Source organism: Agelaius phoeniceus, chromosome 4 (assembly GCF_051311805.1).
Source record: "Agelaius phoeniceus isolate bAgePho1 chromosome 4, bAgePho1.hap1, whole genome shotgun sequence".
Lineage (NCBI taxonomy): Eukaryota > Metazoa > Chordata > Aves > Passeriformes > Icteridae > Agelaius > Agelaius phoeniceus.
In genome coordinates, this window is record NC_135268.1 from 24,819,829 (window position 1) to 24,846,996 (window position 27,168).

Sequence of the window (27,168 nt, forward strand, 5' to 3'; positions counted from 1 at the left end):
ACAGAGACAGTGCTTGAGAAGCTTCTAGCACTGTGCTTACAGTCAGAGAGGATCTGAAGCTGATGAAGTACTGGGTTTGATGGTCACAATATGCTTTGTCTGTTACTTATCTGGCCCTGGTACAAGTACAGCAAAATCTGGGACAGGTGACCCTAACAGAACCATGATTGCTTTTGTTTGAGAGCAAATGAATTAAAAAGGGCAGTGTTCACCTTGTTTTTAAAAAGAGCATCAATGGAACTCAGTCTACACCATTTGTAGTGGTTCTTTACATCACTCTGGGATCCCAGTGTCCCAAAGAGCAAAAGGCCCCAAATCCTGATGAAAGATTAGAAAGCAGCACAGAATTCTTTTAAGTTACAGAGTCTTAATACCAAGTAATATTGTTTATCAGCATCTGCCTTTAAGCATTCATTCCCAAGATGTTTCTAAGATCTAGAGATAAATTCTCTTGGAAAGACTGTGTTCTTTTCTTTGCCATGAGAAAACAAAACACACATTTTACACAAACCCGAACCATTTCTTATTGGCATAGAGAAATATCAGAGATTGGTTTTAGTGGGTTATAATTTCTAAAAATCATAATGCCAATCTAACCTGGTTGCCCTGCTTCCTCTAGGAAACATTAAAAAGGCAGTGTTTGGTGCTTTTCCATCAGCTTATTTAGTTAAGAGTTGCTTCATACCTTTCCTGGCATCCCACACTTCTCTGTGAGCTGTCATCAGCCTGTTCAGATCTCTGTGATGGGAGGTAGAGAGGAGAGGAGTAATGGTTTCACAAGTTCATAGCTGGCAAGATTCACAAGCTCTGCCTTTTCATCACAAAATTTCTTCAGTTCTCCCACCCAGTACTTCATGATGTTTGTCCCTCAATAGGGCTTTCTGTGACAGAAAAAAAAAAAATCACAGGAACAGCAATTGCTTTAAGAGTTTGGCAGAGAGGAAAAATAAAGTTGGCAGTATTTTCAAACCACACTTGTTCAGAGACCAAGCTGTTTTATGAGAGCTGCAAAGAGTCATTTAATTGCCATTGAAGGGAAAAAGGAAATCCATTGGCAATTCTTTGTGCCTCTGCTTACAATTTCAGTGTTTCGTGCTCCCACCCATTCATTTTGACTACCTGCTTTTTTTTTCTTTGCTGTCTTGCACAAGAAGGATCTACTGGTTAGAGGCAGGCAAAAATTTAATTTGTCAGTTTTCTCTTATTTTTACTTGGGAGACTTCAAGGACGTATATTGATGGAAGCATGGGGTTATAAGTTCATTACTTTTATAACCCATGTAAAACAGCTGTTCCTTGTGACACTCATAATACATTTTATCAATTGCAGCTCTCATAAAGTATGAGTGAAGATAGAACAGATCTGTGATGCCACAGATGAGTTCAAAGTCTCTTGCAAGAAAGAAAGTACAACAAAGACTTCTGTATACACGCAGGGGTGGCTCAGTAGCACAACACATGGATCTTCAGAGTTTCTAGTATTGTGTCACAAAAGTTGCAGCCCAGTAAATTCACCAGTTCAAATTTGTCCACAAATAATTTTTTTAAGCAAGGTTAAGTATCATGTCTGCTCCTGCAGCTGGCACAAACTTCATGCTATGTACTTGGGGTGATTTGACAGAAATCTGCTTCTGTGCCTGATCCCAATTTTTCTGTGCTAGTGAATGATCTGCTAGTGCACAGACACAGATGACTGTGGAGCTGCAGTATGAATTGGTCTCTGGAGAAGTGTGCTGCTCCTGTGACACAGGAAAGAGAAACCAAAGGAGTCTCTAGGCACCATTACCTCCAGCACAAAAAAAAGGAATGTATGTTTTACCAGTGTCATGTTGATTAGGATGTTCTTGTGTTTTCCAGCATGTGGACATAGCAGCACTGTTGATCAAATATAATACATGTGTAAATGCAACAGATAAATGGGCATTCACACCTTTGCATGAAGCTGCACAAAAAGGAAGGACACAGCTCTGTGCTCTGCTCTTAGCTCATGGAGCAGATCCAACCATGAAGAACCAAGAGGGTCAGACACCACTAGACCTGGCAACAGTAAGTTCATATTAGCCAGCCACAGGCTGCTCTGAAGGATGTACTCTGCATATTAAATTCATTTCTATGGCTCCCTGGCATCAGCAGTCCTCAGCTTCCATTGTGCTGAGGTGGAGAGAGAAGGGCATCTCCTGGGTGCCTCTTTGTGGCTTTTTATCCATGGGACCAGGCATTTTCCTTTGGCTGAAATCTTAGCATGGCTTGTGATTTAAGGTTTGCTTCTCCTTAAGTATTTACTCCTGGAATCAATCTCCTCATTCCCAGGAATAAAACTCTCTGAAATGTCTCTGATGGTCAGAAAAAACTGTACTGTTGGTGATTATTTCTTTGAACCTAGGAGGAACACCAGATGGGCCTTTAGAGGAATGGGAACATTTGGTGGATTGTTACGCTCAGTGCCTCCATATTACTTCAGTTCCTTTTTAAAACATTAACTCCAAAAGAAAATTCCAAAGAATTCATTCTACCTCTAAAATTTGCAGGTGGCTATCAAACTTTTTCTAAAACTGGCTTCTGTAAACTTTCTTGTAAATGGTTTAAAAGCCTAATAAGGTTTTATGAACATGTATGCCTCAGCCTAAACAATCTTGATGGAATAGATAATGCAACCAAATTGCATGCTGTGTCTGGTCTCAGTGCAAGTATCTTTTAGGGTTACTGGTTTATTTATGGAGAGTTCAAGAAATATCCTCGAGTAATCTGAGCTCTAGAAAAAATGCTTTGTGATGAAGGATATGAAAATTATTTGATTTCTCTGCAGGAAAATAAGAGTGTCTTAATCATGTTCTACAAGAATTTTTAAGGAGGAAGTTCTTGAAGATGAGGGTGTTGTTTAATTAAGTCAATAAAGGCTAAATCCAGCTGTTAGCTAAGATCATACTTCTCCTGGGCTCCTGTCCTTCTTTTTTTCTATTCTAACCCAAGAGATGTGATTATAGCAAAGGCAGTGGTAATCTTTCCACTGAAACCTTGTTCCAGTGCACCTGAAGTTGAGCCTGACAGAAATTCAGAAGTGGCATTTCCTGTCCTAGGTTCTGAAGGATTTCAAGTAAAATTGCTGCGTTGTTCTCTCTGGCTTTAGCACTTACAAAGCCATTCTGCCAGAAAAAAATTAGATGTAGTTTCTTATATACCTTTAGAAATGGGGAGAACCTGATTCACCTATGTCTTGAGTGGTGAATCAAAATGTTCTTGCAACTGTGAATTCCCCTGTAACAGAAGCTGGCAGTTTTCTTTCTAATGGGGACCAGAACAATCAAATAAAGCAATTAAAAGTTATTTCCAGAGATCAGTGACTTGTGACAGTAGGAGCTCACATTGGGTGTTCTTTCTGTTTTTCAGGCTGATGATATCCGAGCTCTGCTGATAGATGCAATGCCCCCAGAAGCTTTGCCTACATGCTTCAAGCCTCAGGCCACTGTTGTCAGTGCCTCTGTGATCTCTCCAGCTTCCACACCATCCTGCCTGAGTGCTGCCAGCAGCATCGATAACCTCACGGGGCCACTGGCAGAACTGGCCGTGGGAGGGGCATCCAATGCTGGGGATGGAGCTGCAGGAACTGACAGGAAGGAAGGAGAAGGTGCATTTGCTGCTGGACAACTTTACATTGCCAGAAGTACAGTAGTTTAGTATCAAAATAGACCTTGGTTCATCTGAAAAGCATTTCTGACTAGCCAGAAAATACTGTGCAGTTTGAACTGTAATCAGTCTTCTAAAGTGTCTGGTGTTTGTTAACTGTTCACTGTAACTGTTCATCTGTGTTTGCTGTCAGTCATTAGGTCTGACTACAAATGCAGATCTGATTAGGTGCCCTGATGTTCATTGACTTCATAAACAAAATCCAATGAGAATTATTTTGATGAAGAAGTTTTGATTGTGATGGCTGGGGATTTTGCCAAGGTTTTTAAACCCTTTGATTAGTATCTGGAGTCCATGCTTTAGGTCAGAATCTAAGGGGGTCACATAGCAAAAATATACCCACCCTTCTTTTCCTTCTCTTTGCAGTATGAGCCTGTATTTGTCACAGATGGTTTGTGCTTTTAATAGTTGATTCTGAAGAGGGAACGGTGATGAGCTTTGCACAGAGCTTTGACACAGTGGAAGTAGATTGTTTATTACAGACATAGACAAATTGATTTAAAATTCCAAACTCTGATTCTTTTCTTAGAGAATCAATGGTATTGCTTGATTTATTTTTTTTAAGGAGGTTGGTTTGGTTTTTGTTACTTCAGATGTATAGTATGTAAAGACTTGTTTCTTCTCTTACAGTTTCTGGTCTTGACATGAACATTACCCAGTTCCTAAAAAGCCTGGGTCTTGAACACCTTCGGGACATCTTTGAGACAGAACAGGTAAGTGGCAAGCCTCATCTCTATTTCTGTGTTTAGGAGATAAACTAATGCAATAAATTTGAGTGACATTTTCATTTTCTAATTGAAAAAGGGAAGGAAAAAACCCACACTTCACATCTCCAGAAAAAGAAGTGTGTTCGAGTTTTCTTTCAGTTTTCTGCAAATGAATTGCCAGATACAAATATGGTGAAGTTGCAAAACCTATGAAAATATCTTTTCTTGTTGGATTCAGGTGTCAAGTAGCTTTCAGTTACACATACACTGTGACTGCCAATTTGGCTTGTATTCTGAGAGTTATTTTGAACCTTGTGAACTTTGAACATGATGACTATAACGAAGTTAGGTTCAAATGTCACCTGTGTTTGTCCTTCAGCAGTCTTGACAGCCAAACAAGCCTTTCACCACCTGTAGTGCTACATGTGATAGTTTGGTTAGTTGAGAAATAGGGGATTAAAACCTGCAGATTTATCAGTAATTCAGCATATATTAAAAGGGTACAACTAATGTAAATTTCTCAAGCTTTCATTACGTTTTATGGCAGAAGTACCTCTAATGAATTTGTAGATTCCTTTTACGTACCATTTCTTAAATTTAACATGTTGCAGTTAAATTGATCTGTTTACATGACTGAGATGGATGTACATGTGGAAGTGAAAGGTAAAAGTTCAAGAGACTGGAATTGATGATTATTTTTTCCTCTGGCCTCTGCTGCTAATCTTTTATTGAGGAATCAGGAAACAAAGGTTTGAAATGTGATGTGTTGTTTACAGTTCCAGCTGTTTCTATAAAATGTTCAAAGATAAAATACCATAGAACTTTTCCCCTTCTCATACATGAAGCATAAGATCCTCTCTTTAGTTTGGAACTCCTTCTGTTCAGAGGGAAACCAACCTCAAACCAACCTGTTCACTTCTCAGGTTTTATTATTATTTTCACACCTTCCTGTTGCCTAGCTGGTCTTGTTCTACTTTTGCTTCCTTGACTCCTAACCTGTTAAGAGCTTCCCTGCTAATAAGATTTAACAATGCAAATCGGATTCAATATATTCATCATTTTGAAATCATCTAGCTCTTCTTATAAGTTTCTTTGTAGAAAAAACAAGCTCATCTTCTTTAAGCTTATTCTTTTAAGCTGGTTTTCCATGCACTGCCTTCATATACACTTTTTCACCTTGGCTCATTATTAGTAAGGTTGTAGAATATTAATATCTGCTTGTGTAGTGAAAGTAATGAATTGTACAACACTGTGAAACATTGAATGCTTCAAAAGCACTCCCATATTTGTGCCAGCATTTCAATGTATCCCCCTTCTACCTAAGTAAAAATGTTTGTGAGAACTTTCTTCAAGAACCAGCTCTTGTTAATTGGTGTGAGAGAAGTGAAAGTTTTGCACAACTTCAGTCTGTAGCAGCTGGGTATGGTCCTGTGATAGGGACAGGTTTGCCAGAAGGTGGCAGCAAGTAGAAGTGAAGCAAAACATTATCTACCTTTATGCTTTTGGTTGCACCATGAATACTTTCCCATTTCTGGAGGGATAGGTCTCCAGCCTTGAAAGTCAGGCCAGGTTTGACAAGTGATTTTTGTGATCTTTCATCTTTCCAGATAACCCTGGATGTGTTGGCTGACATGGGGCATGAGGAACTTAAAGAAATTGGGATCAATGCATATGGACATCGCCACAAATTAATAAAAGGTGTGGAGAGACTTCTAGGAGGTCAGCAAGGTAAATGTGACACTTTCACTGGCTAGTCTAAGTGTACCACACAACAGGCTCCCATAAGTCACTTTCTCTAAATGTAGGCGTTGTCACCAGACTTGAAAGAATCTGGATGTCAGAGAAGTGTGTTTGCTGCAGACATGGTGGCTGAGTGGGTTGTGATAGCTAAAGAATATATTAAGGAGATACCAGACCAAGTGATCACTTGTCTTTTCAGAGAATGGATACCCCTGAGGCAGCTTTGGAAGCTGTTTCCGTTTCTCAGGACCCTGTTTCACCCAGAGAGGAGCTTTTGGATATGATTTGCCCTCCATACCTACCCCCAGGCCAGTTATATCCTGAAGGATAGGCCTGATAGGGTTTTAGCTGCCCCACATTTCTATGGAAAGAGGGCAATTATATCCCACATGCATTTTTTTTTTGAGGTTGTGCTTATGCCTTGTGTTTATTTTGCTTTTTCTGTACTGGGGTTGTTTAAGAACAATGATGATGATGGATACAAATAGAGCTGGTATTGGTTTTTCCTGTTGATTTTTGCTCCTTTTCATTCCTTCTCTTTGCAGGTACCAATCCTTATTTGACTTTCCACTGTGTGAGTCAGGGGACCATTCTCCTTGACCTTGCTCCTGATGATAAGGAGTATCAATCTGTAGAAGAGGAGGTAATCTAAGTCCCATTCTTAATGCTTCAGGGGCTGTATATTTTTCTTTCCACTGATAACCTGTCAGAGCTAAAGTGTGCAATACGTGCTGAAAGTGCTAAAACAGGCTTTGATGTATGAATTGCATAGTGCTGATAGGAAGTTTCAGGTTCTTTATTTGTCCTTTCATATAGAACAATGATAGAAATTATTTTGCCATGTCCTGCCAATTTTTTTAATAAGTGGTCTCTGCTCACTTAGTGTTATTCCAGTTTTATTTTGTTGTTGTGTTTTGGATCTTGTCTTGGATATTGTCTCATAGGGAGGGTTTGCACAGCTCTCTGTAGATGGGTGGACCTGTGAGAATTAAAAGCTGTGTGTGAAACCAAGGCATCAAGGCCTTGTGATTCTCTAAGCATTTTCTGTGAACCAGCTTGTTTTCTCTTGTCTCAGTGGCTTAGTTAATCTGTAACCCAGATAAACAGCTCTTGGACAATTGAGAATTGACTGTAATTTTGCCTCCCACACACACACATGCTCTTTTATTTAAGTAAACTACAGACACATACCATTTTGAAAGCAAAAATCATAACAGAAAAGAGACTTCCTGAAGTGTTGTGTTTGGTAGAAACTCCATTTTACTGTGCATTTGCTATTTGTGTCATGTCCCTACACTATAGCACAGAAGTGTTTGGAGTAATTTTAAAAAGTCTAGAAAATCAGGATTGCTGCCAGCTTAGATGGGCATATTTTTTATTAGTAACTTCATAAACTGGAGTTTTTCCACATCTTTTTATAAACTCTTCTGAAGGAAAGGGTCACTTGTCTGTCATAGTAAATTTGAATATTTATTTGAACTATTACAAAATATTGTTGCTGTAGCTATAAATACTTCTCTAATAGACACAATGAAACTATTTTTGAGGAAATCAGAGATGCTCTTCTAATGACATAGGAGAATTTACAGTGCAGGTATTTCCGTAATACTAAGAAATGCAAACTAAACTCATTAAAATCACATTTGCTATTACTATGAAGTGATCTTTTTGTATATTAATTCTCAAATATTGCTTTTTTCTAATTTAAAGATGGTTTTCTAGTTGTATATCATTTTGATAGCAAGTACCATTATTCTATTTTTCTTACGTGGATTTTTATTACAAGATTGGATAATTGCATCATTGGGTGCTTGAGAAATTAGGGTATACCTCAATTTAAAATAGAGTGGGTTTTGGGGGGTTTTTTGGGGGGGTTTTTTTACACTTTTTAATTAATTTTCCATCAAGACTGTCTGTTGTTGCCAGTGATATACTGAGACATTGCATGGATCCTTTGCCTTGCTGGGAAGGTTTATGTGCTGAACATTCAGTTTTGGGTTTTTATGTAGATGCAAAGTACAATCCGGGAGCATCGGGATGGTGGAAATGCTGGCGGGATCTTCAACAGATACAATGTCATCAGGGTAAGTTTCAAAAGCTTTCAGTTTTCTGTGGTAAAGTGTGTTAGTATTTATACCAGCAGGCAGAATCAGTTTGATGGTTTGCCCTTTTATATTTAAGGCTTTTTGTTGAAATGGTACTCAGAAACAGAGTTAATGCAAATGCTAAAATGAATGCATGCTCTGCACAGGGAATGAGGGAGAGGTGTCCACTTGGGCTCCTAAAGGAGTCTGAAGGACTGATGTTGAAGACAGAGGTGGTGAAGAACCTGACTGAATTTCAGAGGCCTATAACTTCTGTGTTTGACCCTTGCAACACAGATTTATCTCTTTTCTCACTGTAGTCTTTTCTTGCCATTTTAAAGGGGATTTGGGGTATGAGTATATGAAAGGATGATCATGATTTCTAATAAGAAGTTTCGATCTCCCTGTGCAACCTTCCAGCTTGACACCACCTCCTTTGCCCTTGCCAACTAGAAAAATGCATTTTCCAAGCCATGGTATTCTAGAAAATAGTGTTGTCTTTCTGAGGGAAGGTACACTTTCTGGTTTCTTTTTCTGGGGAGAAGGAAATAGAGGGAATCAGAACAGAACTTGGTTTCTGAGCTTCAGCAAACCTGCTGCCTATCTCTTTGAGAAGTAAGCCTGTGCAGAACCTTTGCAACTTGATCCAATAGATCATGTGTCCTGAAGTAAACTCTTCTTCCATCCTACTCCCAATCAATGGTGAAGTCCTTTACAGAAACCTCAGTGGTATTAAGAGCATGTGGCTGAAATTATATGGATAGATTAAACAGCGCATCTCATTATTTTTTATTAAAAGAACCAAAAGTTGGTTCTTTTCATAAAAAATAAATCTAAACTAGATAGCAAGTTTCAAAGAGCTAGACAAGATCAGTCAACAGAGCTCAAAGCAGAGCAGGAAGGAGTTTCAGTTTGTAGTTCTTTGTGGTATTGAAGGCTCTGTGAGAAGCCTGAAAGGTGTCCTTAAACCTGAGGACTTAGACTGCAGTTTCACAGTAGTTTCAACTATTTGTAGGTGTGGGCTATGGAGTTGTTGGAGAGACTTCAGCTTTGCGTGCAGAACAGCCATGGGGTTTCTTCACAGCATTCGTGTGTGTTCTGTCAGTTTCCCTGTCAAATTAGTGTGAACTCTGTGAAACTAGATTTCATTTCAATTGCAATACAAATACATTTGAGAGATTGAAATATTATGGTAACAGCATGGTTGGATCTGTTGTTCTACTGCAGATTCAGAAGGTAGTGAACAAGAAGTTGCGGGAGAGATTCTGTCACAGGCAGAAGGAGGTCTCAGAGGAGAATCACAATCATCACAACGAGCGCATGCTGTTTCATGGTAAGGAAGTAATGTCTCTTTGTATGTATTGGTATTTAACAAAAAACCCAAACCTTGCAAAGACCCACAGGCAATGTTATTGTTGCTGTGTCACCATCCTATGCAAGTAATTGTGTTTCTACACTAGAAGTGCAGGGGGTGCATTGGGGGTGTGGGGGTGGTGGAGTTACTCTGTGTGGTAACTGCCATCCAGAAAGCTACACTGGATAAGAAATACTTTTATTATGTTTTGGTTTCTTAAGATAGAGGAAGGTTTTTTGCTAAGCTGTATCTTAGTCATTTCCCCAGTAAAGTCATTTCCAGTAAAGCTGCTGGGATGATGCTACATTGCTGTGAGAAAGACATGGTGTCTTCTAAATGAGGGGAGCAGCACACAATAAAAGTGTTTTACCCTGGTGCTTTAGGCAAGCATCAGGGAAAGCAATCAAAACCAACCACGAGTTTCAGCAAGATTTCTCTAGAAATGCCTGCAAATGACAATTGCCTGAAGGTCCTTCTGTCCTAGATTCTTCTGTGATTCTGTATAGGAAATTGGTTTTGGGTATGATTGTCCTGACACCTTGCCCCACCTTAAGCAGTGCTGACTCCTGGAGAGGGTGTGCATTGACAAGATAAATTGCACTGAAATGTGAGTGGGGGGAAAGCCATTTAATGAGATCTGTGAAATGAGTAAGAAATGAGTCACACGTGGGATTTTGGTATATAATGATAAATCCCACACATCACTGCATCCTGCTGGGTATCGCCCCCTTGCAGCTGACTGAGCACACTTTCTGCTATTTAATGGTCTATTTGAGGCAGATCAACGCCTCTTGACATTGAGTCCTGGATTACTATACAACTTAACAAGTATGTGTCTTTTTGTGTCACTGTTCTAGGGTCTCCTTTTATTAATGCTATCATTCACAAAGGATTTGATGAAAGGCATGCATACATTGGAGGAATGTTTGGAGCTGGAATTTACTTTGCTGAGAACTCCTCAAAAAGCAACCAATATGTGTACGGAATAGGAGGAGGAACTGGCTGTCCCACACACAAAGACAGGTCCTGTTACATCTGCCACAGGTAGGAATCCAGCAGAGTTCCCCACACATAATTCTGCTTGTCCTGGTTTTTATGATCCTGGCACAGGGTGATATGCAGGCAAGGAATGGCCACTTGAGCTTGGTCATGGCAGGAAAAATGCAGTTTTCCGTTTGTCAAGGTTGAACAAAACGAGTATAAATGCAGCAAGTCCCACAGGAAGGTCAAAAATTACATCTAAGCATGCAGTGAGTATAAATCAAAGTGAGCAGTGGCTCAGGAAAGAGGCTTGAAACAGCAAGTTTTAAAATGAAGAGTCAGGGGAAAATAGCAATTAAACTCCAGGCACTCTCAGGACAAAACTGCAGTGCAAAGTGGTGGTCAGCAGTACAGTGTGGTACTGTGGATCAGATAATATTGGAGGTAGATAATTTCAGAACAGGACTTAATTGCAGCTTTGTTTTGTCCTGGAGTAGATCAGTGTGTTTCTCACACTTTGACACTTGTCCATTCCCTGCTGGTAGGATCACAGAGAGTTTCAGCTTCTTTCAACAGCTTTATATGAAATGAACTAGAACAGGCTTCCATGTGAGGACTAAACAAACTGTGTGTTTTCCCTTCTGAGTGTCATGAAAGATTTTTGTGACAGGTTTTATACAGTCTTAGAACTGGGTTCTTTAAGTGTTTCTCTAAAAAGCTGTGAGAAATTAATTGTAATGAAATAAACTCAAAAGACTGAAGTCCTTCTGGAAGCATACAACTCCTAGTAAGATATTTGAAAATTATACTCTCTTTTTTCATTTTAGACAAATGCTCTTCTGTAGAGTGACCCTTGGCAAATCCTTTCTTCAGTTCAGCACAATGAAAATGGCTCACGCCCCTCCCGGGCACCACTCTGTTATCGGCAGGCCAAGCGTGAATGGACTTGCATACGCTGAGTATGTCATCTACAGAGGAGAGCAGGTAGGTGGCTTAGCTGGGACTGCCTTTATGCAAGGACAGAGCCTGAGCTGGAGATGGGCTGTGCCTGCTTTCCAGAACAAACATGCTGTGATAATGCTGCTGATTTCCGTTGTTGGGTTTTCTTTCATTGAAATGGGGAAATAAGCAGTGAACTGTATCTAGACAGCAAATGCTACTCCTATCCACTGATCTGCTCTGATTTATGCCTTGCAGAATTGTGTAATTTCCCCTGTGCAGCTCTGATGGAGTCTATTAAGAATTGTAGCTTCTCTCAGCAAGCTGTCTTACTCCTATTGCTTTTTAGTGGCACTACTGCAGCATCAAGTCATGTGCATTTTTGGGGCTCCAGTACATGTTGAGTATCCTGGGCTTTTTACCTGTAGGTTCCCAGCAGTGACAGAGACTATTCTTAAATGGCAGCTGGAGTAGCACAGGAGTCTTCAAAAGTTGATTCTTAATCTGAAGAACTCAGCTAGACCTTGACTCCATAGAAGTGTTTTGCTTACTACCATGGGTGGCTCCCAGATCACATGATCAAACTGAATAACCAAAAATTTGTGATGACAAACATCCCAGGTCCTGAGAGAGCTGGCTGATGGTGTTGCCAAGCCACTCTCCATCACACCCTGAGATTACCTTGGTTGGTTGGAGCATGCTGCTAATAATACCGAGATCATGGGTTTGATCCCTGTATGGGTCATTCACTTAAGAGTTGGACTTGGTGGTGTCCTTGCAGGTTCCTTCCAACTCAGAATATTCTGTAGTTCTGTGATATGTGAAAAGTCATGGCAGTCAGGCAAGGACCCCAGTGAATGGAAAAAGGGAGAGACATCACTTGGATTTTTTAAAAGGGGCGAAAAGTAGACACAAGGGAACTACAGATTGGTGACTCTCACCTCTGTAGCTGGGAAGATCATGGAACAGATCCTCATGGAAGGCACATGCAAGACCAGGAGGTGATTCAAGACTGCCAGCACAGCTTAAGTAAGCACAGATTGTGCCTGACCAGTCAGGTGGCCTTCTATGATAGAGTGACAATTATGGTCTCACAAAGCCTTCTTTTTTGATCAAACAAGCCCATCTCTCTCTCAGCATCTTCTTTATCCTGTGCTCTCTGCCCCTGACTATCTTATTGGTCCTTTGCTGGACTGGGCTCCAGCTTGTTGGCATCTTTCTTGTCTTGTAGAACCTAAAAGTTGAGTGTGGTTTTCTAGATGTGGTCAAGGAGGGAGTACTGAATAAACAGCAGTCGCTGCTATATCTGGTAATTTACCACAGGATGCTCATAGCCTTTACTGCTGCCAGGACACACCACTGATTCTGCTTTAGCTTGCTGTCTCCCAAGGACCCCATCACCTTTTCAGCTGAGTAGCTTCTCATCCTGCAGTGTTACAAGGAATTCATCTCGGGTTCCTTTGCCCTTGCTTGATTCCATGAGGCTTCTGTAGGCCCAGTCTCCTCTCATCTGTCAAGGTTCCTTGGAATGGGGCCCTGCCCTCCATCAACTCTAACTTTGTTCTGGGACTGAACTGGCTACCAGCTGTCTCCAGGAAACACTGGATAGATGGACAGATGACTTACTGGGTCATGTGCTTTGGGTGGGCCAAGATTTTACTGCCAGTAAAGGCCTTTGCAGGTTACATTGCAAGCTGTTGTCCCTTTTGAGGTCAGACTTTATCAGTCATCTGAAATTTTTGAGGAACTTAAAAAAACTTTGTAGGATTAGCTAACAAGGAGATTAACTCTGAATTCCTGTTGCACACAATTTCTGGCAGTGACTGTGTGGAAGAAACATCTTTTTGTTTGTGTATTAACCAAGCTGTTAAGTACATCCAGCAGTTCCTCACAGTGCTGGCTAGGTTTGAAATACCCACTTTTTCTTGCATGCTGTGAACATAGAGCTGGTTCTTGTGCTGTCCTTCCTGGTCACTGTTTAGTGAAATGCAAAAACTGGAACTTGCTGAGTTACCCTTGCATAAATCAGGGGTTTCTTATTTTACTTTCAGGCATACCCGGAATATCTCATTACATACCAGATTGTGAAACCAGAAGCTCCCTCACAGACAGCAACAGCAGCAGAACAGAAGACCTAGTAGCTTCAGAGCAGTGGAGAAGGATGTGACTTCAATCTTGGACTGGATGGATACATGTTTCAGAAAATCAGTATCACATAAAATTCTTAACAACCTGGAAATAAGCTGTATGTCTTTTATAAAGTATTGCTGTCTTGATGAATATGATAATGAGTAACTCTTGCATACTCAACTGCTACTGTTCCTCTTGAGGAAAGTTTACAAGGGACTGCCTTTTAATAACATATCTCAGGCTCCTAGTCTCTGCAGATACCATGTGTAAAATAATATTGTTTTGATCTAGACCTTGGGAACATTATTGTGCAAATGGAAATCTTTATTGCTGCCATCTCACATGTTAAAATTTCAGACACTACTTTTCTAGTTATTTTATTTGCAGATAAATTACATTAAGCCCATCATTTTCTTTCTTTTCAGCATACACCATTCATTTCCTGTTTTCAAGAGATCCTATTTATTCTCCTTTTGTATTCTGAAGTTGAGCCAGAACTTTCTTGAAAATATTTTGCACAAAGTCAAGTAGACTAAAATCATTAACAATGCAATATAAATTTCATCTGAGGAGGGGCTAGGTCAAGTTATTCAATATAGAGGTTTTTTTGCACACCTCTGAGCAAACGATAACATGAGTGAGTGTAACTTTGGAGTGGAAACAAACGATGTCAGTTTGCTGCCTTGTCTGTGTGAGTTTTCTGGGGGAAGCCCTGGGAAGTGTTTGCAAGGGTAGAACCAGCTCTTGTGCTTAGAAGAACTTCATGCCCTCTTCTGGCATCTCTAAAAGAACATTTTATAAGGCTCCTGTTAGGTACAATGCAGCTTTTGAAATGTTCTCCAGTTACAGCAGGGTATGGTTTTGCTGGGAGAAGCAGGTGAAAAGTCAGAAGATTTCATACAGAAGGGTGTATTGGGTTCATGTCCCTCTGTAAGATGAGACCCAGTAAATGGGTTTCGGGCTGGTAAGGGAGAGTTATTACAGCAGTTTCCTGTCACATCTTTGTGTGTGACATCACAGTTGAAGAGCTTAAGGGATTTACAAAAGTAATAATTTTTTTAAATATCAGTTTTACATTTTGATGAGAACAAAATTTTAAAGTATCAGTTGGCAAGCAGATTTGTTTGCAGTTATACCAGAGAACAAAGTTAGGATTTATTCACTTAATACCCTTCTTCCCAAATTCCCAGGTTTATTTTGCTGGGTAGGAGAAAGTTATTTTTAAGCATTGCATAGCACAGCATCAAACAGTTTCAAAAGTCCCCCTCATGGTGGATATGGATTTAACAAAAGTAGAAACTGTTTCTTTTTTGTGGTGTTTTACAGTTTCAGAGAAGGTTGAAGATCAAGACTTGTTAATTTTTTTCCTAACAACCAGTACCAGGAGATGTGCTTCAGTGTTGACCATGTAACATCTAGAGGAAAAAAAAAAATGTTCCTTTGGACACAACATGTGGTACATTACCCTATCAACCAGCACTATCTGATGATCCAGTTCATGCATTCAGGTTTTATCCCCCTTAAAGCAAGAAAGCAACAGAACAGTGTGCTCTTAGTTCATAAAAATATATGTGCTCCCCAGAAGTGGGATTTTGCTAACACGTTTGTATAAAACAGACTTAATCCTGAAGAGCATTTCACTTTCAGCATTAAGACACAACACTTTTATTTTTAATGGTAAGGCATTAATGTTGAAGCAAGTCATCCTCACAGGAAGTAATCACCAGTAATCACCCACTGTAAAATCAGTCATTTGATGCAATATGGCTACCTGAACATCATCTCTTTGTAATATCTCTAAAGGAAACCTTAGAAATAGCAATACTCCAACAGAACTTGAACTCTTACTTTTCTTGAGCTGACAGTGGATATATGGTTCTCGCTTCATTTTGTGACCTGATTAAATATGTAGCTTTGAAGTCCCAGCCAGGCTTTAGCCTAGTTGTCCTTTTAAACAAGTTTCATTGATAAAATTGGGTGCTTGTATTTTGGCTACTCGTTTCATAGTGTTAGAGGATTGCAAAGATCACCACTAGGCTTTGAAGCTTTGTATTCACCATTGAAGTTTGGGGTTTGTTTTTCATTTAGTTAATAAGGGCATGAGGGGATGTGCCTATCTGCTCTAGGGTTTCAGATAGCGACCAGAGCAAGTGCTGCTCTCCATTCCCAGTTAGACATAGTTTTAAATGGTGAAACAGCTGTGCTGCTTAGGTGAGAAAAATGGTAAATGTGGGTGTGAAAGTTAAAACTTTACATCTTTCATAAACAAGAACAAATCTAAAAAGGAAAGCCCCACCGAGCCCACACCGGATGCTGTTCTTGCTTGTTGTTTCCTATGTGCTGGTTGAATTAATGGCTAGTCTGGATTCCTTTTGCAGCCTGAAACTTCTAGAAGATAAAAATAGCCTGGAGGAGACTGAGGGGAGACCTTATTGGGGTTTTCAACATCCTCATGAGAGGAAGTGGATGGGCAAGTACCAATATCTTCACTCCCATAACCAGTAACAAGACTGGAGGAAACAGCATGAGGCTGAGATTAGGAGGGAGATTTAGGCTGGGTATTAGGAGAAAGGATTTTCACCAAGAGGGACTCCAGGGAAGTGGTCTTAGCACCAAGCCTGACAGAATTAGAGAAGCTTTTGGACAACACTCTCAGGCACATGGTGTGACTCCTGGGGCTGTCTTGTGCAGAGCCAGGAGTTAGACTCAGTCATCCTGATGGGTCCCTTCCAACTCAGCATATTCTGTGATTCTACTTTCCAGTATCTTTGAACTGCCAGTGTTAATGTTTCTGATGTTCTGTGCAGAGTAAAGGTGCTGTGTGAGGAAATAATTTTGCAGTGGTTTTTGTCTCGTGATGCCGTGAGCTCATACCCGTTTGTGGCCAGACACAGAGGAGTACCCAGGCCTGATGATGCATCTGTGTGTTGCAGACACCTATGCAGGAGTAGCATATGTTGTCATAGGTGCTCTTACAGTTCAAAACAAAGTGAGGATCTGCCCATCAATACCAAAGTTACCCGCTGGTGGTGGTTGTGGTGCTTTTGGCAGGCTGTTAACGGTACAGACGCTGCTGCTTCAGCTGGGGGAGTTGACTACAGTGGGACCTTATAAATACTGTGACCCCATATCCAGGCAGATGCTGCCTCCTGAGAAATCAAGTTTTTGGCCTCCTGAGAAGAGCAGTCCCCTGATATGGGGGTGCTCATTTTGCAGTATTGGGTCACCAGTGGGAGGCACAGTAGGAGCTGAGGACCTGAGAATACTGGGCTAAGCCCTCATAGGCTTGGGAGACCAGGGACAGAACTTGGTACCTGCTGGCACCAGGGACAGTGTGTCTCTCAGGGCCTGTTGATCTTTGTCAGCGTCCCTTTGAGGCAGCATTTTGAAACTTCTGTGTAGTTTCGCAACAGGACCTTAATAGGTGAAACAGAAAGAAAAATCACCACCTAACAAAGGAGGGTTCTGCTCTCCATTGCTGAAACTGTTTCCATGAGACTGATGACTTAGATACCTGGTGCAGAGTGACACTGCATTCTGATTGCTGTCAACAAAACTTTTGTTAGGATTAAAAGCAGACAGTACAGTACCTTAATAAGGTATATTTACTTTTTTCATTCTTATTTTTATCTACCAGTTGTGTTTGATCCCAGCTCCATAGAGACTGTTACAAACCTCTTATACTAGTTCCACCATGTTGCAGTCACTATTGGTTTTTTAACCTCTGTTTCAAGTGTTCGCATGAGATGCAATTGAATCCCACTGCATTATGTAGCAGGAATTTATTTTGCCTGCAAACTTAAACTTTGCTTGTTTGTTATGTACCCCAGAAGAAAATTCTACACTGAAGCAGGGAGAAAACCCTGCAAAATGTTCTGCACTGTTGGCTGTGGTGGCCAGCAGACACAGAAAAGGGATGCGGCATATGGGAGGGAGTAGCTCCTGGAGAAAGGCACTTTCTTGGTTCTGGAAACCAGCTGCTCCTGCTGTTCGTTCTAGGTTAGAGGAGGTGTCTGCTCCCTGATGTGTGAGGTGCTGAGGGATGCAAGCATGTTGTGCCACTGCATGCCCTGTGAGAGCTGCTTAAGACAGTGGCAAATCAAAAAAGCCTCCTGCATCCCTGCAATGGCATCAGTTTCTGCACTGCCTGCAATTTCCATATGGGACTGCTAACAGAAATTGCCCTGAATGGGATTTTTCAAGATGGGTAAAAAGGAAGGGTCCAGCCACAAAACAGATTAGTTTGAACATTGCTAATTATTCTCAGAAGCTGAATGTCAGGAAATATGTGAATTTATTTTCAGTGGGATTTCTCTGTTTCCATGCTGCTTTGCCTACAGAAAGTCTAGCTCAGAAATCCAAGAGGACGTGCATCTAATGCATGCTTCAGGTATGTTAAACTGAATATTTGTGCAGCATTGTAAGCTATGCTGCAGCCTGCATAGGGAAGACCTGGGAAAGCACATCCTAAGTTCTTGTCTTATGTAGCAACTGGCTTGTGAACCTCCACAGGCTTGAATCCATTGGTGATCAGAGGTGGTGGCTTGGCACAGTCCCAGAGCGTGTTCTTCTGGTCTTTCCAAGAGTGGCAGGACAGATGTGCAGAGAGGGAGCAGCAGTGTTCCAACCTCTCTCAACACAGAGTAGATGTGATACCCAGGGGATTGGGGAACACTGTATGTGTGTTAAAATCTCTGAAGCAAGGTGATGAGCCTGGGAATCTGTAGGGGACATGGGAAGCAGATGCATTTCCATTACACTGACACATATGCCTGTCAAGTCACGTTATCTGGCTAGTTTTGATGTATCGGTCTTGCTGAATGTGTTGGTGGCAAGTTTTAGTGCTGGTCCCATTAATTACTAATGTAGATTATTAGAATCTGTGTTATTACAAGATAATTTTGACACTTTCTTAACATCTGCAGAACTTGCTTCAGCTTTGGAAATTGAAATGGGGATTTTCTGTGCTGCGGTCCCATGAGCTTGTGCTTTGTCATTCCTAATTGCTTTCTGTGGCAAGCCAGATGGCAATGTAGCTGGGGGTTGAATTTCTAGATCTTTTTTGTGTAACTTGTTTTCATAACTAGTCCTGTATTTGTCCTCTCTTGGTTGCCAATTACCTGGAGCTGGGATATCATTTATTTATTTCTTCTTTTACCTTCTCTCTCAAAGTTGAAGACGATGGGCAGTTTCTCAGCCTACCTACATGGTGGACTTTAGGTAACATCTCTGTAACAACTGAGTTTGATCTATAAGTGTGCTTGGCTAAATGTCTGATCTGCAATACTTGTAATAGTTTAAAAGTCAATAAATACATTTTTAACAGTTTCTCTGTGAAAATGGAATGTGTGCAGAACCTGCTGCTCTGTCTTGGTTTTAGGACAAATTTGCTCCAGCCAAACTGTTGAAAACAGTTTTATTTTTATTTTCTCCAAACAATGTTTTCTCCCTCCCTCAGGCAATAAATAAAAAGTTAATTTCTAGAAAAAAAAAAGGAACAAAACCATACATATGTACATCAGCCACACAGGCATCTTGTGTGTTGGACTGGGCTGGAGGGAAGGACAGAGGTAGGGTGGGAAATAAGGCTCCAGGTGGGTTGAAGATGAGGCATTTTCAAGGCTTGGGCCAAAAGCTGCAGAAATGTTGCACAGGTGAACAAGACTCAGCACAGGAAAAGGGCTGGTCATGAGGTGGGGGAAGCTTGAAAATGCTGGATGAATGACACCTCTGGGCTAGCCTGTCCTCCACCCCACAGCTTCTCTTTTCCGTTATAGCCCACCCATGTCCCTTCCTGCTTCTTCTGGAAGAAGCAGCAGTGGGACTGGTGGAGAGGAAACTGAACAGAGTAATCAAAAGCAGCCCAGACTGCTGCCCCAACCCCTTCTTTCTCATCTTAAAGCCACAGGAGATTGGACCTAAGTTTTCTAGAAACCAGTGATCCACAGAGGCAAGAAAAGAGGCATTTCAGACTACATCTCTCCCTCCAAACCACTTCCCAACCACAAAGATTGCTCTCCCCCTGGAATAGGCTCAGCTGGTGATTTGGCAGGTGCCTGCCAGCTCCTGCCTCATCTCCCCAGCCACTGGCAGGGCTGAGGTTGAGTGCAGGCAGCCTTGTGCCACCACTCCTGCTCACCCCAAGGCCCTGCCTGCAGCTCTGCTTGTCCGAAGTGTACCTGGCTCAGGTAAGCAGCACCCACCACACACACAAAGGTGTCTCTGCAAGAGGGAAGGCTGCTGCACAATAAAAACAGGGAATACTCCCTTGTCAACCTAGATGAGTTGGGGCCAGAAACATGGGGAGAAGAGGAGGTGTAAAAAAACAAGACAGTAAAATAGGGATGGAAACATGTGAAGACCAGGCACTTGAGGAAACCCAGTATACTATTTTGTTCCTCCCCCAAAGCGCCTGGACGATGTCAAGGTTTGTGGCTTTTACAACTTCGTGCTTTTAAAACATAACAATAAAAAGCAAACAAACCAAGATGAGGTAAGAAATTTCTCTACGAAAAAGATGGCGAGTCCAGGGTGAAGGGCAGCGTCCGGCACTATTGCTTAACATCACAGGGCTCGGCACCCCTGCACGCCCGGCACTGCCTGCCCGGCTGGCCTGGCCCTGAGCTAACAGCTGGGCGACGTGGTGATGGGGCTGTGCAGGTAGGGCAGGCTGCTGGGGGTGGCATGGACACCGACAGACACCGGGAAGCTGAAGACAAACTGCGAGGTGGGGGTGGAGGTGGCCTTGCCCCGCTCCCGCAGCGTCCCCGAGGGGCTGACGGCCTCCACCGCGTACGAAGTGGCCAACACCTGCGACTCGAACTGCAGCAGCTGCCCCATGAAGCTGAAGTTGGGGGAGATGATGCTCCGGCGCTGCTTGACAAACTCGAAGGCCTCCTCTAGCTTGACACGCTTCTTCATCATCAGGTACGCCAAGCAGATGGTGGCCGAGCGCGAGATGCCAGCCTGGCAGTGCACCAGGACGCGACCACAGCACTCCTTCACTGAGTCTGGAGGGCAACAGGGGTGAGATGTGAGACCACACCCTGCCTGCCACTGTGGCCCAGCCCCTCACCAAACCTGCAGGCAGAGGCTGACCTCCCTCCCACCGGTGCCACCAATGGACACAACATCTCTGCACAGGCACTTACCAATGAACTCAATTGCCTCCATGAACCAGGAGCTGATGTCAGCTTTGTGGTTATCCTCCACAGGGATGCACTTGTACTGGTAGTGCCCCTCGAAGTGGTTGGGGCAGTCTGAGGAGACGTTCAGCAGGGCTGTGATGCCCAGCGCATCGAGCATGTCCCGCCGGGCTGCATGGTAGGCGCTGCCAAGGTAGAGGAAGGGAAGGATCTCCACAGGCCCACCCTGTGACAAAGGAAAAGAACTGGTTGGCCAGGGGACGTGGGAGGCAGGACACACATCCAGATGGCTTGGAAACATGGAGCTGCACAGCAACCTGGCACCTGATCCAGGGCCCTCAGAAGAGGGAGCAGAGGCTGCCTTCCTGAGGCGCTAAACCTGTTTCAGCCCTTCATCTCCCTCTCTCTGTCCTGTTCAGAAACAGGCAGGTGTGGGTTAACAGGATGTGGGCTTGTCCACCCTGTGGGGCACACAAACACCCAGGGCTTAGGAGGACCACCATGCTTTCCCATGAGAGGAAAGGAAGCAGGGCTCTGGCTCCACAAGCCGCAGCTGAGGGAGAGCAGAGAGACTCCCACTGGAGCAGGTTATAATGCTGGAAGGGCAGTCAAGATAGCTGAGCACTGGGCTTTTAGACATACCTGGTCATGGAAGGGGGTCCCACAGGAACTGCAGCCCAGATCCAGGGGCTCAGCGCTGGTGGGGGGTGACACATTGCTCAGGGACTTGGTTTTTGCACAGAATTCGGGGTACTCCGAGGAGAAGCGCTCATAGCCCCCTGCAAGAGGAGAGGCACAAAGTGTTATCTCAGACCGCATTCACAGGACTGCAGAATGCACAGCTGGAGATGCCCTTGGCCACTAGATGATGCTACAGTGATGGAGAGTGGTCCCTGCCCCAGGAGGAGCAGTCGGGCTCTCGGCAGCAAGGGGGGAATCCCTGAGGCCCCACCATTCCCTTGGAGCAAGAGCACCAGGAGCAATGATCTTGGCCACCCAAAGTCCCTGCTCCAGGGTTCTGTCCCCTGCATACTGCCAGCCAAAACTCCAGACTGAGGCCAAGGTTGCTCTCTCAGACAATGGAGAGAGGATTTATTTCCAGCATACTCAGACTTTAATGGGAAAAGCTGCTCCGAGGCCAAAGACTGTTCAGTTCTCATTTTCCCTTGACACATTATTTTGCCACAAAAGACAGGCAGGTCTCACATTCCCAGCTTGACCCTCCAGCTCAGAGGTCCCAAAACAACAGACCAGGAAAGCCCTGGCTCTGGCCAGGTAGAGCCAAGCTGCCCTCTGAGAGAGGTGTCTGCTGCTTCCCAAGGATACAGGTGCAAACTGAACGTGGAGCAGCTTGTTCCTCTGCCCTGCTGCCAGGGGGATAAGCACAGGGGATGTCAGGGCTTTGTCATGCCAGTCAAAACAAGAGCAAATCCTGAGTTCCCAGGACAGGGAAACTGCAGTGTTGGCCTGCCAATAAACACTTCTGGTGACATTTCCTTCTCTCATTCAAATCAAATTAACAACCCTGACATCCTTGAAGGGTCTGACTTTGAGCCTCGACATCAATGAAAATCAAGTACTTTACTATCACCACAGGAGACTCCAGCTGGATCAAGGTCTGACTCTCAGGATGGTTCCTGAAGACTCAAACCAACTGCAGGACCTATGCCTGCAGATTTCAGCTTACCAGAGCATACAGCAGGACACATCCTTCTTATCCAGCCTTAGCTCCAAGACTGCCCTGAACAAGGCTGGATATTCAAAACAATGGATGCAAGTGTCTCAAGCAGCCCAGGAATCCCTAGGCAGCTAGAGCCCCCCACTGCCAGCATCCCAGCGTCCTTTGTGGTTTCCTCCCCCTACAAAAGGAAGGGCTCTAGTACCTTAAAGTAGATTTATCACTGCATTCGCATTGTCCCTCCCACGCAGCCAGGACAGTTTGCAGAGGCTTCATTTCCCTGGCCTGACATCCCTTTACAGTCCTACTGCTTCAATTTGAAAGAGCATCCAAAACCAAGAGCCTTTGTTAGACAACTTCCAGGGATCTGGTCCTAAAATCCCTGGCTCTACCACATTGCACTCCAGTGGTCATCGCACCATGAGAGGGAAAAGCTGCCCAGGGTGATGGGCAGAAACATCTTGGAAAGAATGCTTCTTGGAAAGAAAAAGAGACCGTTTCAAATGCTTCTCTTCAATGAATCTCATCAGATTCATTGATCCAGCAGCTCCTGGCTGTTCATACCAGCTCTGCCCGGTGTAGGAGCCAGGCAGAGCAGGTGCCCATGGCCAAGCAACCCCCAGCCGGGCTGTTTCACAGGGAACCTGGCAGCAGCCTGACCTGCACAAAACACTTCAGGATCTTCATTGTGACCTGCACCTGACAAATGTGCACTTGGGCATGCACAGCTCCGGGTTAGTGTAGCTCTCGTGGAATCAGAGCAAGATCATTTTAGTGGCTCTGTGGAACACAAGAAAAAGACTATAGTGCTGAGACTGAGTCTCTCGGAGCCCGTTCCTTAAAAGGGCTCCCATTCCAACCAACCTCCCACGAGAACCACAGAGGCACCAGAAGCTCTCAGCTGACAAAGGCCACCCTTGAAGCAGAGCAGCGTTTCCTGCCACATGCGTGGCTCCAGCCCCACGCTGGCTCACGGTGAAGGAGCCTGCTCCTGAGCGAGCCCTTGCTGTGCAGGCACTCCCGCAGCAGCAAGCACATCGTATCGCATCCCGGGAACAGCTCCTGCTGCTTTTACTGTATCTAGTACAACTGAAGTGCTAGTTCCTCCATCTATCAAGCCTCTTAATGTATTTGCTACTCTGCATACACATCCTCACCCCTGCTGTAAGTAAGCCAAGGAATAAATTGACTCTCAGGCTGTAAACAAAAAAGAAAAAGCCCCACAGAGCTCATCCAGGAACCCCAGCTGAGCATCCCCCGCCCCTAAATCATCTCAATTCTCAGGACCAGCAGCTCCAAATGTGCACAGCTTCCCATTTAACACACGGCAGAGGAGGGAAGCCCTGATCCCTTCTGTAGTCGCAAAGGGAGCACAGAGGCATCCCCGGGTTTTCTGCCCGCTGCAAGGGGACATCTCCGTGACAGCCGGTATTTGACTCTGCACAAATACCTCCTCCGCACCTCCGTGGGGCTGGGGATGGACTCGAACAAAGCGTGCGGGGATTCCCCCCACACACTCACTTCCCTCAGGTCCCGGGCAGGGCCACGGCGCCCACTCGATGCCCCTGAGCCGGCTCAGACCGCCCGGGCACCCCCGCTCGGGGCTGATGGCCGCGCTGCCACCGTCCCGTACCCCAGCTCCGGGCGGCGCGCCCCGGTGCGTGCGGCCCCCGGCGCTCCCGCCGGCTCCCAACTTGAGCAGGACGGACGGCCGGGGGCGGGAGAAGGCAGCGCCCTGCCCGGGGCGCGGCGAGCCCGGAGCCCCATTCCCGGGCGGGGGCAGCCGTCTGCGGCCGGTTCCCCCCCTGGTTCCCGGTGTCCCCCCCTGGTTCCCGGTGTCCCCGCCCGCCGGTACCTGCCAGGAGGCGGATGTCGGCGCGCGCCGTGTCGCGACGGAGCGCGCGCACCACGAGCGCCACGGTGCTGTCCTCGCGCAGGGCCTCGGCGCGCGGGCTGCGCTCGTCGTACACCACGACGGCGGCGTAGAGCCCGGCCCGCAGCCGCGCCCGCACCTCGCCCTCGGCCGGCAGGATCTGCTCCAGGCTCACGGCGCCCTTGGCCCGCCGCCGCACGATCGTGTTGCAGCGCACGTTGAGCGCCCCGCGGATGTGCCCGGCGCTGTGCGCCAGGAAGGGGCGGCAGTCCAGCACCAGGCACCGCGCGGCGCCGCCGGCCCCGGCCTCGTCGCGGCCCACGAGCCGGCGCAGCGCGCTGCCCTCCATCTCGCGCAGCCCCTCGGTGGCCACCATGGCGGGAGGGGGCAGGGAGGGAGCGAGCGCCGCCGGGCCCCGCGCCCGCCGCCCGCGCCGCTCGCGCACCCCCGCGCGCGCCGCGCGCAGCCTTTACTACCCGGCGGCGGCCGGCGCGCGCCCCCGCCCCGCCCCGCCCCGCCCATCCGCCGCGCGCCGGGGCCGCATGAATGGAGGGGAGGCGGCGCGCGGGCCCGGCGACGTCACCGCCTCCATTCACAAAAAAAGAAAACCCGTCCGCGCCGCCCGCCGGCCGCGGGCTGTGAATGGGGGAGAGCGGCGGGCCTTTGTCACCGCGGGCAGCGCCCTGTCACCCCCGCCCGGAGCCCGCCGGGCCGCGCACGCTGAGGGGCACACGCGCACGTGCACATGCTGCGGGGCACGCGCCCAGCATTCGACACAGACAGGCAGACACACACACAGAGACAGACAGACACACACGCTCAGGCACACGCTCAGGCACACGCTCAGGCACACAGACACACACACGCACACACTCTCAGGCACACAGACACACACACGCACTCAGGCACACAGACACACACACACACACACACAGACACACTCTCAGGCACACAGACATACACACTCACACACACACACAGTCTCTCTCTCAGGCACACACACACACAGACACGCACAGACACACACACACACATGCACACACACGCACAGACACACACACACGCATACACACGCGCACACAGAGTCAGGCACACGCTGCGCACACTCCTGCTCCTTTGTCCCCTGGCTCCTGTTCGGCTCGGACCGCCTGCCGCGGCGGGGGGCGCTGAGCAGGGCCCGCCGCCGGCTCCGCAGGGTCCCCCTGGGTCCTTCTCACTGCGTATCTCTCACGGGCACGCTCCCCCTGCCCGAAAACGGCATCTCATTAACTGCAGAGCCCTGCAAACACTGCAGCACCCTGCCTGTGATGCGGCTCTGTGGAGGGGGCTCTTCGATTTCATTCCTCACATAGAGGAATTCTATTTTCGACTAAAAGCCTAAGGAGTAAACGCACAGCCCTAGAGCGTCCCAGGAGGGTCTCCCCATCACCCAAACACTGAGCCATCATTTCACCCCAAAGTCCCCTATGGGACTGCTTTCAAACAGAAGAAGTGTCGCAAACCACGGTGCCAGCAACCGTGCTCAGGGCACTTCCTGCAAACAGATGCCGGCTAGTCCCAGGTGAGTCTGCTTCAGAGACCTGGAGGTGTTCAGCTATCCCGGTGTGGACCTGGATGTGGTGGGTGTAAGGTTAGGGGCCCAATGGTTATTGAAGCCCATCTGCCCCTCCACTGCTTTTCGCAGAGGGCAGCACTTGGAGAGGTAGCTTGGCTTCCCCTCCTCCCCTGCATGCCGGTCGCTGTTTAGCCGGGCACGGCAGGGTAACACCTTTGCTGTGCGTGTGCCTGCCTGGGAGGAATCCAGCCGAGCACACACGTGCCGGACCTGCAGCTGGTGGCACTCCCGCCTCCTGCACACTCTGCCCTCTGACCGCTGCTGCCTTCTCCCCTCGGCCTGAGTCAGCCCGATCTTTGCACCGGTGGCTTCTGTGCGCCGTGCCAAGCCGAGCCAGATGAGCTGGGGGGGGAACACAGCTGCCATTTGGGCCATACACCCCACTCCAGGAATGCACCAGAGCTTGTTGCCTAATACAACAGGGGTGGAAGGCAAATCGTCTCCCATTCCAGCCTGCATCAAACCCAAGAACATCAAAACCCTATTTCTGCTGAAGTAAAGCAGACTCTGGGTGGCCAGTGATGTAGCAGAGACATTCTTTCTTCCTTTCGAGAAAGCTGTCAGAGACAAAAAACTCAAACTGAGAATTTGATTACAAATTAATGGAAAAATTATGCTCTCATACCAACAGTACTTGAACTCAAGTTGGATCATCAAAATATCTTAAAAAGTTTTGGGCAAGGACTGATGCCAAAATATGTTGTTTTCTTTGTTCCTCTTGGGCAGATGTTGGCCACCAGCACAGGATGAGCTAGCCTGGTGTCTCCAGTGCCCTCTGCACTGTCCAATCCAGCTTGTACACTAAAATTGGATGTCCTTTGAGGCAGGCCTATCATCCTAATTTTTCCCTCTCTCATCCAGCATGTGACTGGGACAAACTGATCTGAGGTGGGAGAGGAGGGCAATATTGTCATGGGTGCAGGAAGGGGCATTTGGGCTGATGTCCCTGGTCGTTTGCAAGAGCACTGATGGAGAACATTATTTCAGGGTGGAGTGTGGAAGGATGTGTGTGCATGTGCATCTGGTGGGGATTTTCAAGTATTTCCATGTGCCTGAACCCTCTTCCCACTCTTCATCCCTTCCTGCTGCCTGTCTAGATGTGGCAGGTTCTTGGCTCTTTCTTCCTGGAAAATAAACTGCTGGGAATCCCACTGTGCACCCACACTGGGCATTGTCACCGCTGTGTTCCCAGCTGGTCACCTCTGGAGCTGTGCTGTGCTGGGGCTGCTGGCTCACAGA

General features: G+C 45.8%; 2 protein-coding genes across 3 annotated transcripts in view; one reads left to right on the forward strand and one right to left on the reverse strand.

The window, feature by feature from the left end:
* The window catches only part of TNKS (tankyrase), a 128,929-nt gene extending 109,983 nt beyond the window's left edge, over positions 1 to 18,946 (forward strand). The window contains exons 18-27 of one of the 2 annotated variants that reach the window (XM_054633911.2): positions 1,857 to 2,045; positions 3,387 to 3,660; positions 4,314 to 4,396; positions 5,998 to 6,118; positions 6,676 to 6,773; positions 8,140 to 8,214; positions 9,442 to 9,547; positions 10,426 to 10,612; positions 11,377 to 11,533; positions 13,540 to 18,946. In XM_054633911.2, the coding sequence (XP_054489886.1) occupies positions 1,857 to 2,045; positions 3,387 to 3,660; positions 4,314 to 4,396; positions 5,998 to 6,118; positions 6,676 to 6,773; positions 8,140 to 8,214; positions 9,442 to 9,547; positions 10,426 to 10,612; positions 11,377 to 11,533; positions 13,540 to 13,626 (1,377 nt within the window). In that variant the 3' untranslated portion in view covers positions 13,627 to 18,946. The remainder of the gene's footprint in view (positions 1 to 1,856; positions 2,046 to 3,386; positions 3,661 to 4,313; positions 4,397 to 5,997; positions 6,119 to 6,675; positions 6,774 to 8,139; positions 8,215 to 9,441; positions 9,548 to 10,425; positions 10,613 to 11,376; positions 11,534 to 13,539) is intronic. The other variant, XM_054633912.2, reaches the window with a different exon arrangement.
* A 71-nt stretch (positions 18,947 to 19,017) lies between these two features.
* Positions 19,018 to 24,816, reverse strand: DUSP4 (dual specificity phosphatase 4). The gene is made up of 4 exons (XM_054633914.2): positions 24,297 to 24,816; positions 21,406 to 21,542; positions 20,770 to 20,989; positions 19,018 to 20,628 (listed from the first exon to the last, which is right to left on the reverse strand). The coding sequence occupies exons 1-4, from the start codon at positions 24,688 to 24,690 to the stop codon at positions 20,243 to 20,245; spliced, it is 1,137 nt and encodes a 378-aa protein (XP_054489889.1). The 5' UTR covers positions 24,691 to 24,816; the 3' UTR covers positions 19,018 to 20,242.
* Positions 24,817 to 27,168: the final 2,352 nt, after the last annotated feature.

What these genes read in the sequence shown, in the direction of transcription:
- DUSP4 (XM_054633914.2), bottom strand. Translation starts at nt 24,690, where the DNA reads ATGGTGGCCACCGAGGGGCTGCGCGAGATGGAGGGCAGCGCGCTGCGC. An exon ending in CGACATCCGCCTCCTGGCAG is followed by an intron (nt 21,543 to 24,296) that starts GTACCGGCGGGC and finishes CTCCTCTTGCAG; the next exon opens with GGGGCTATGAGCGCTTCTCC. An exon ending in GGACCCCCTTCCATGACCAG is followed by an intron (nt 20,990 to 21,405) that starts GTATGTCTAAAA and finishes CCTTTGTCACAG; the next exon opens with GGTGGGCCTGTGGAGATCCT.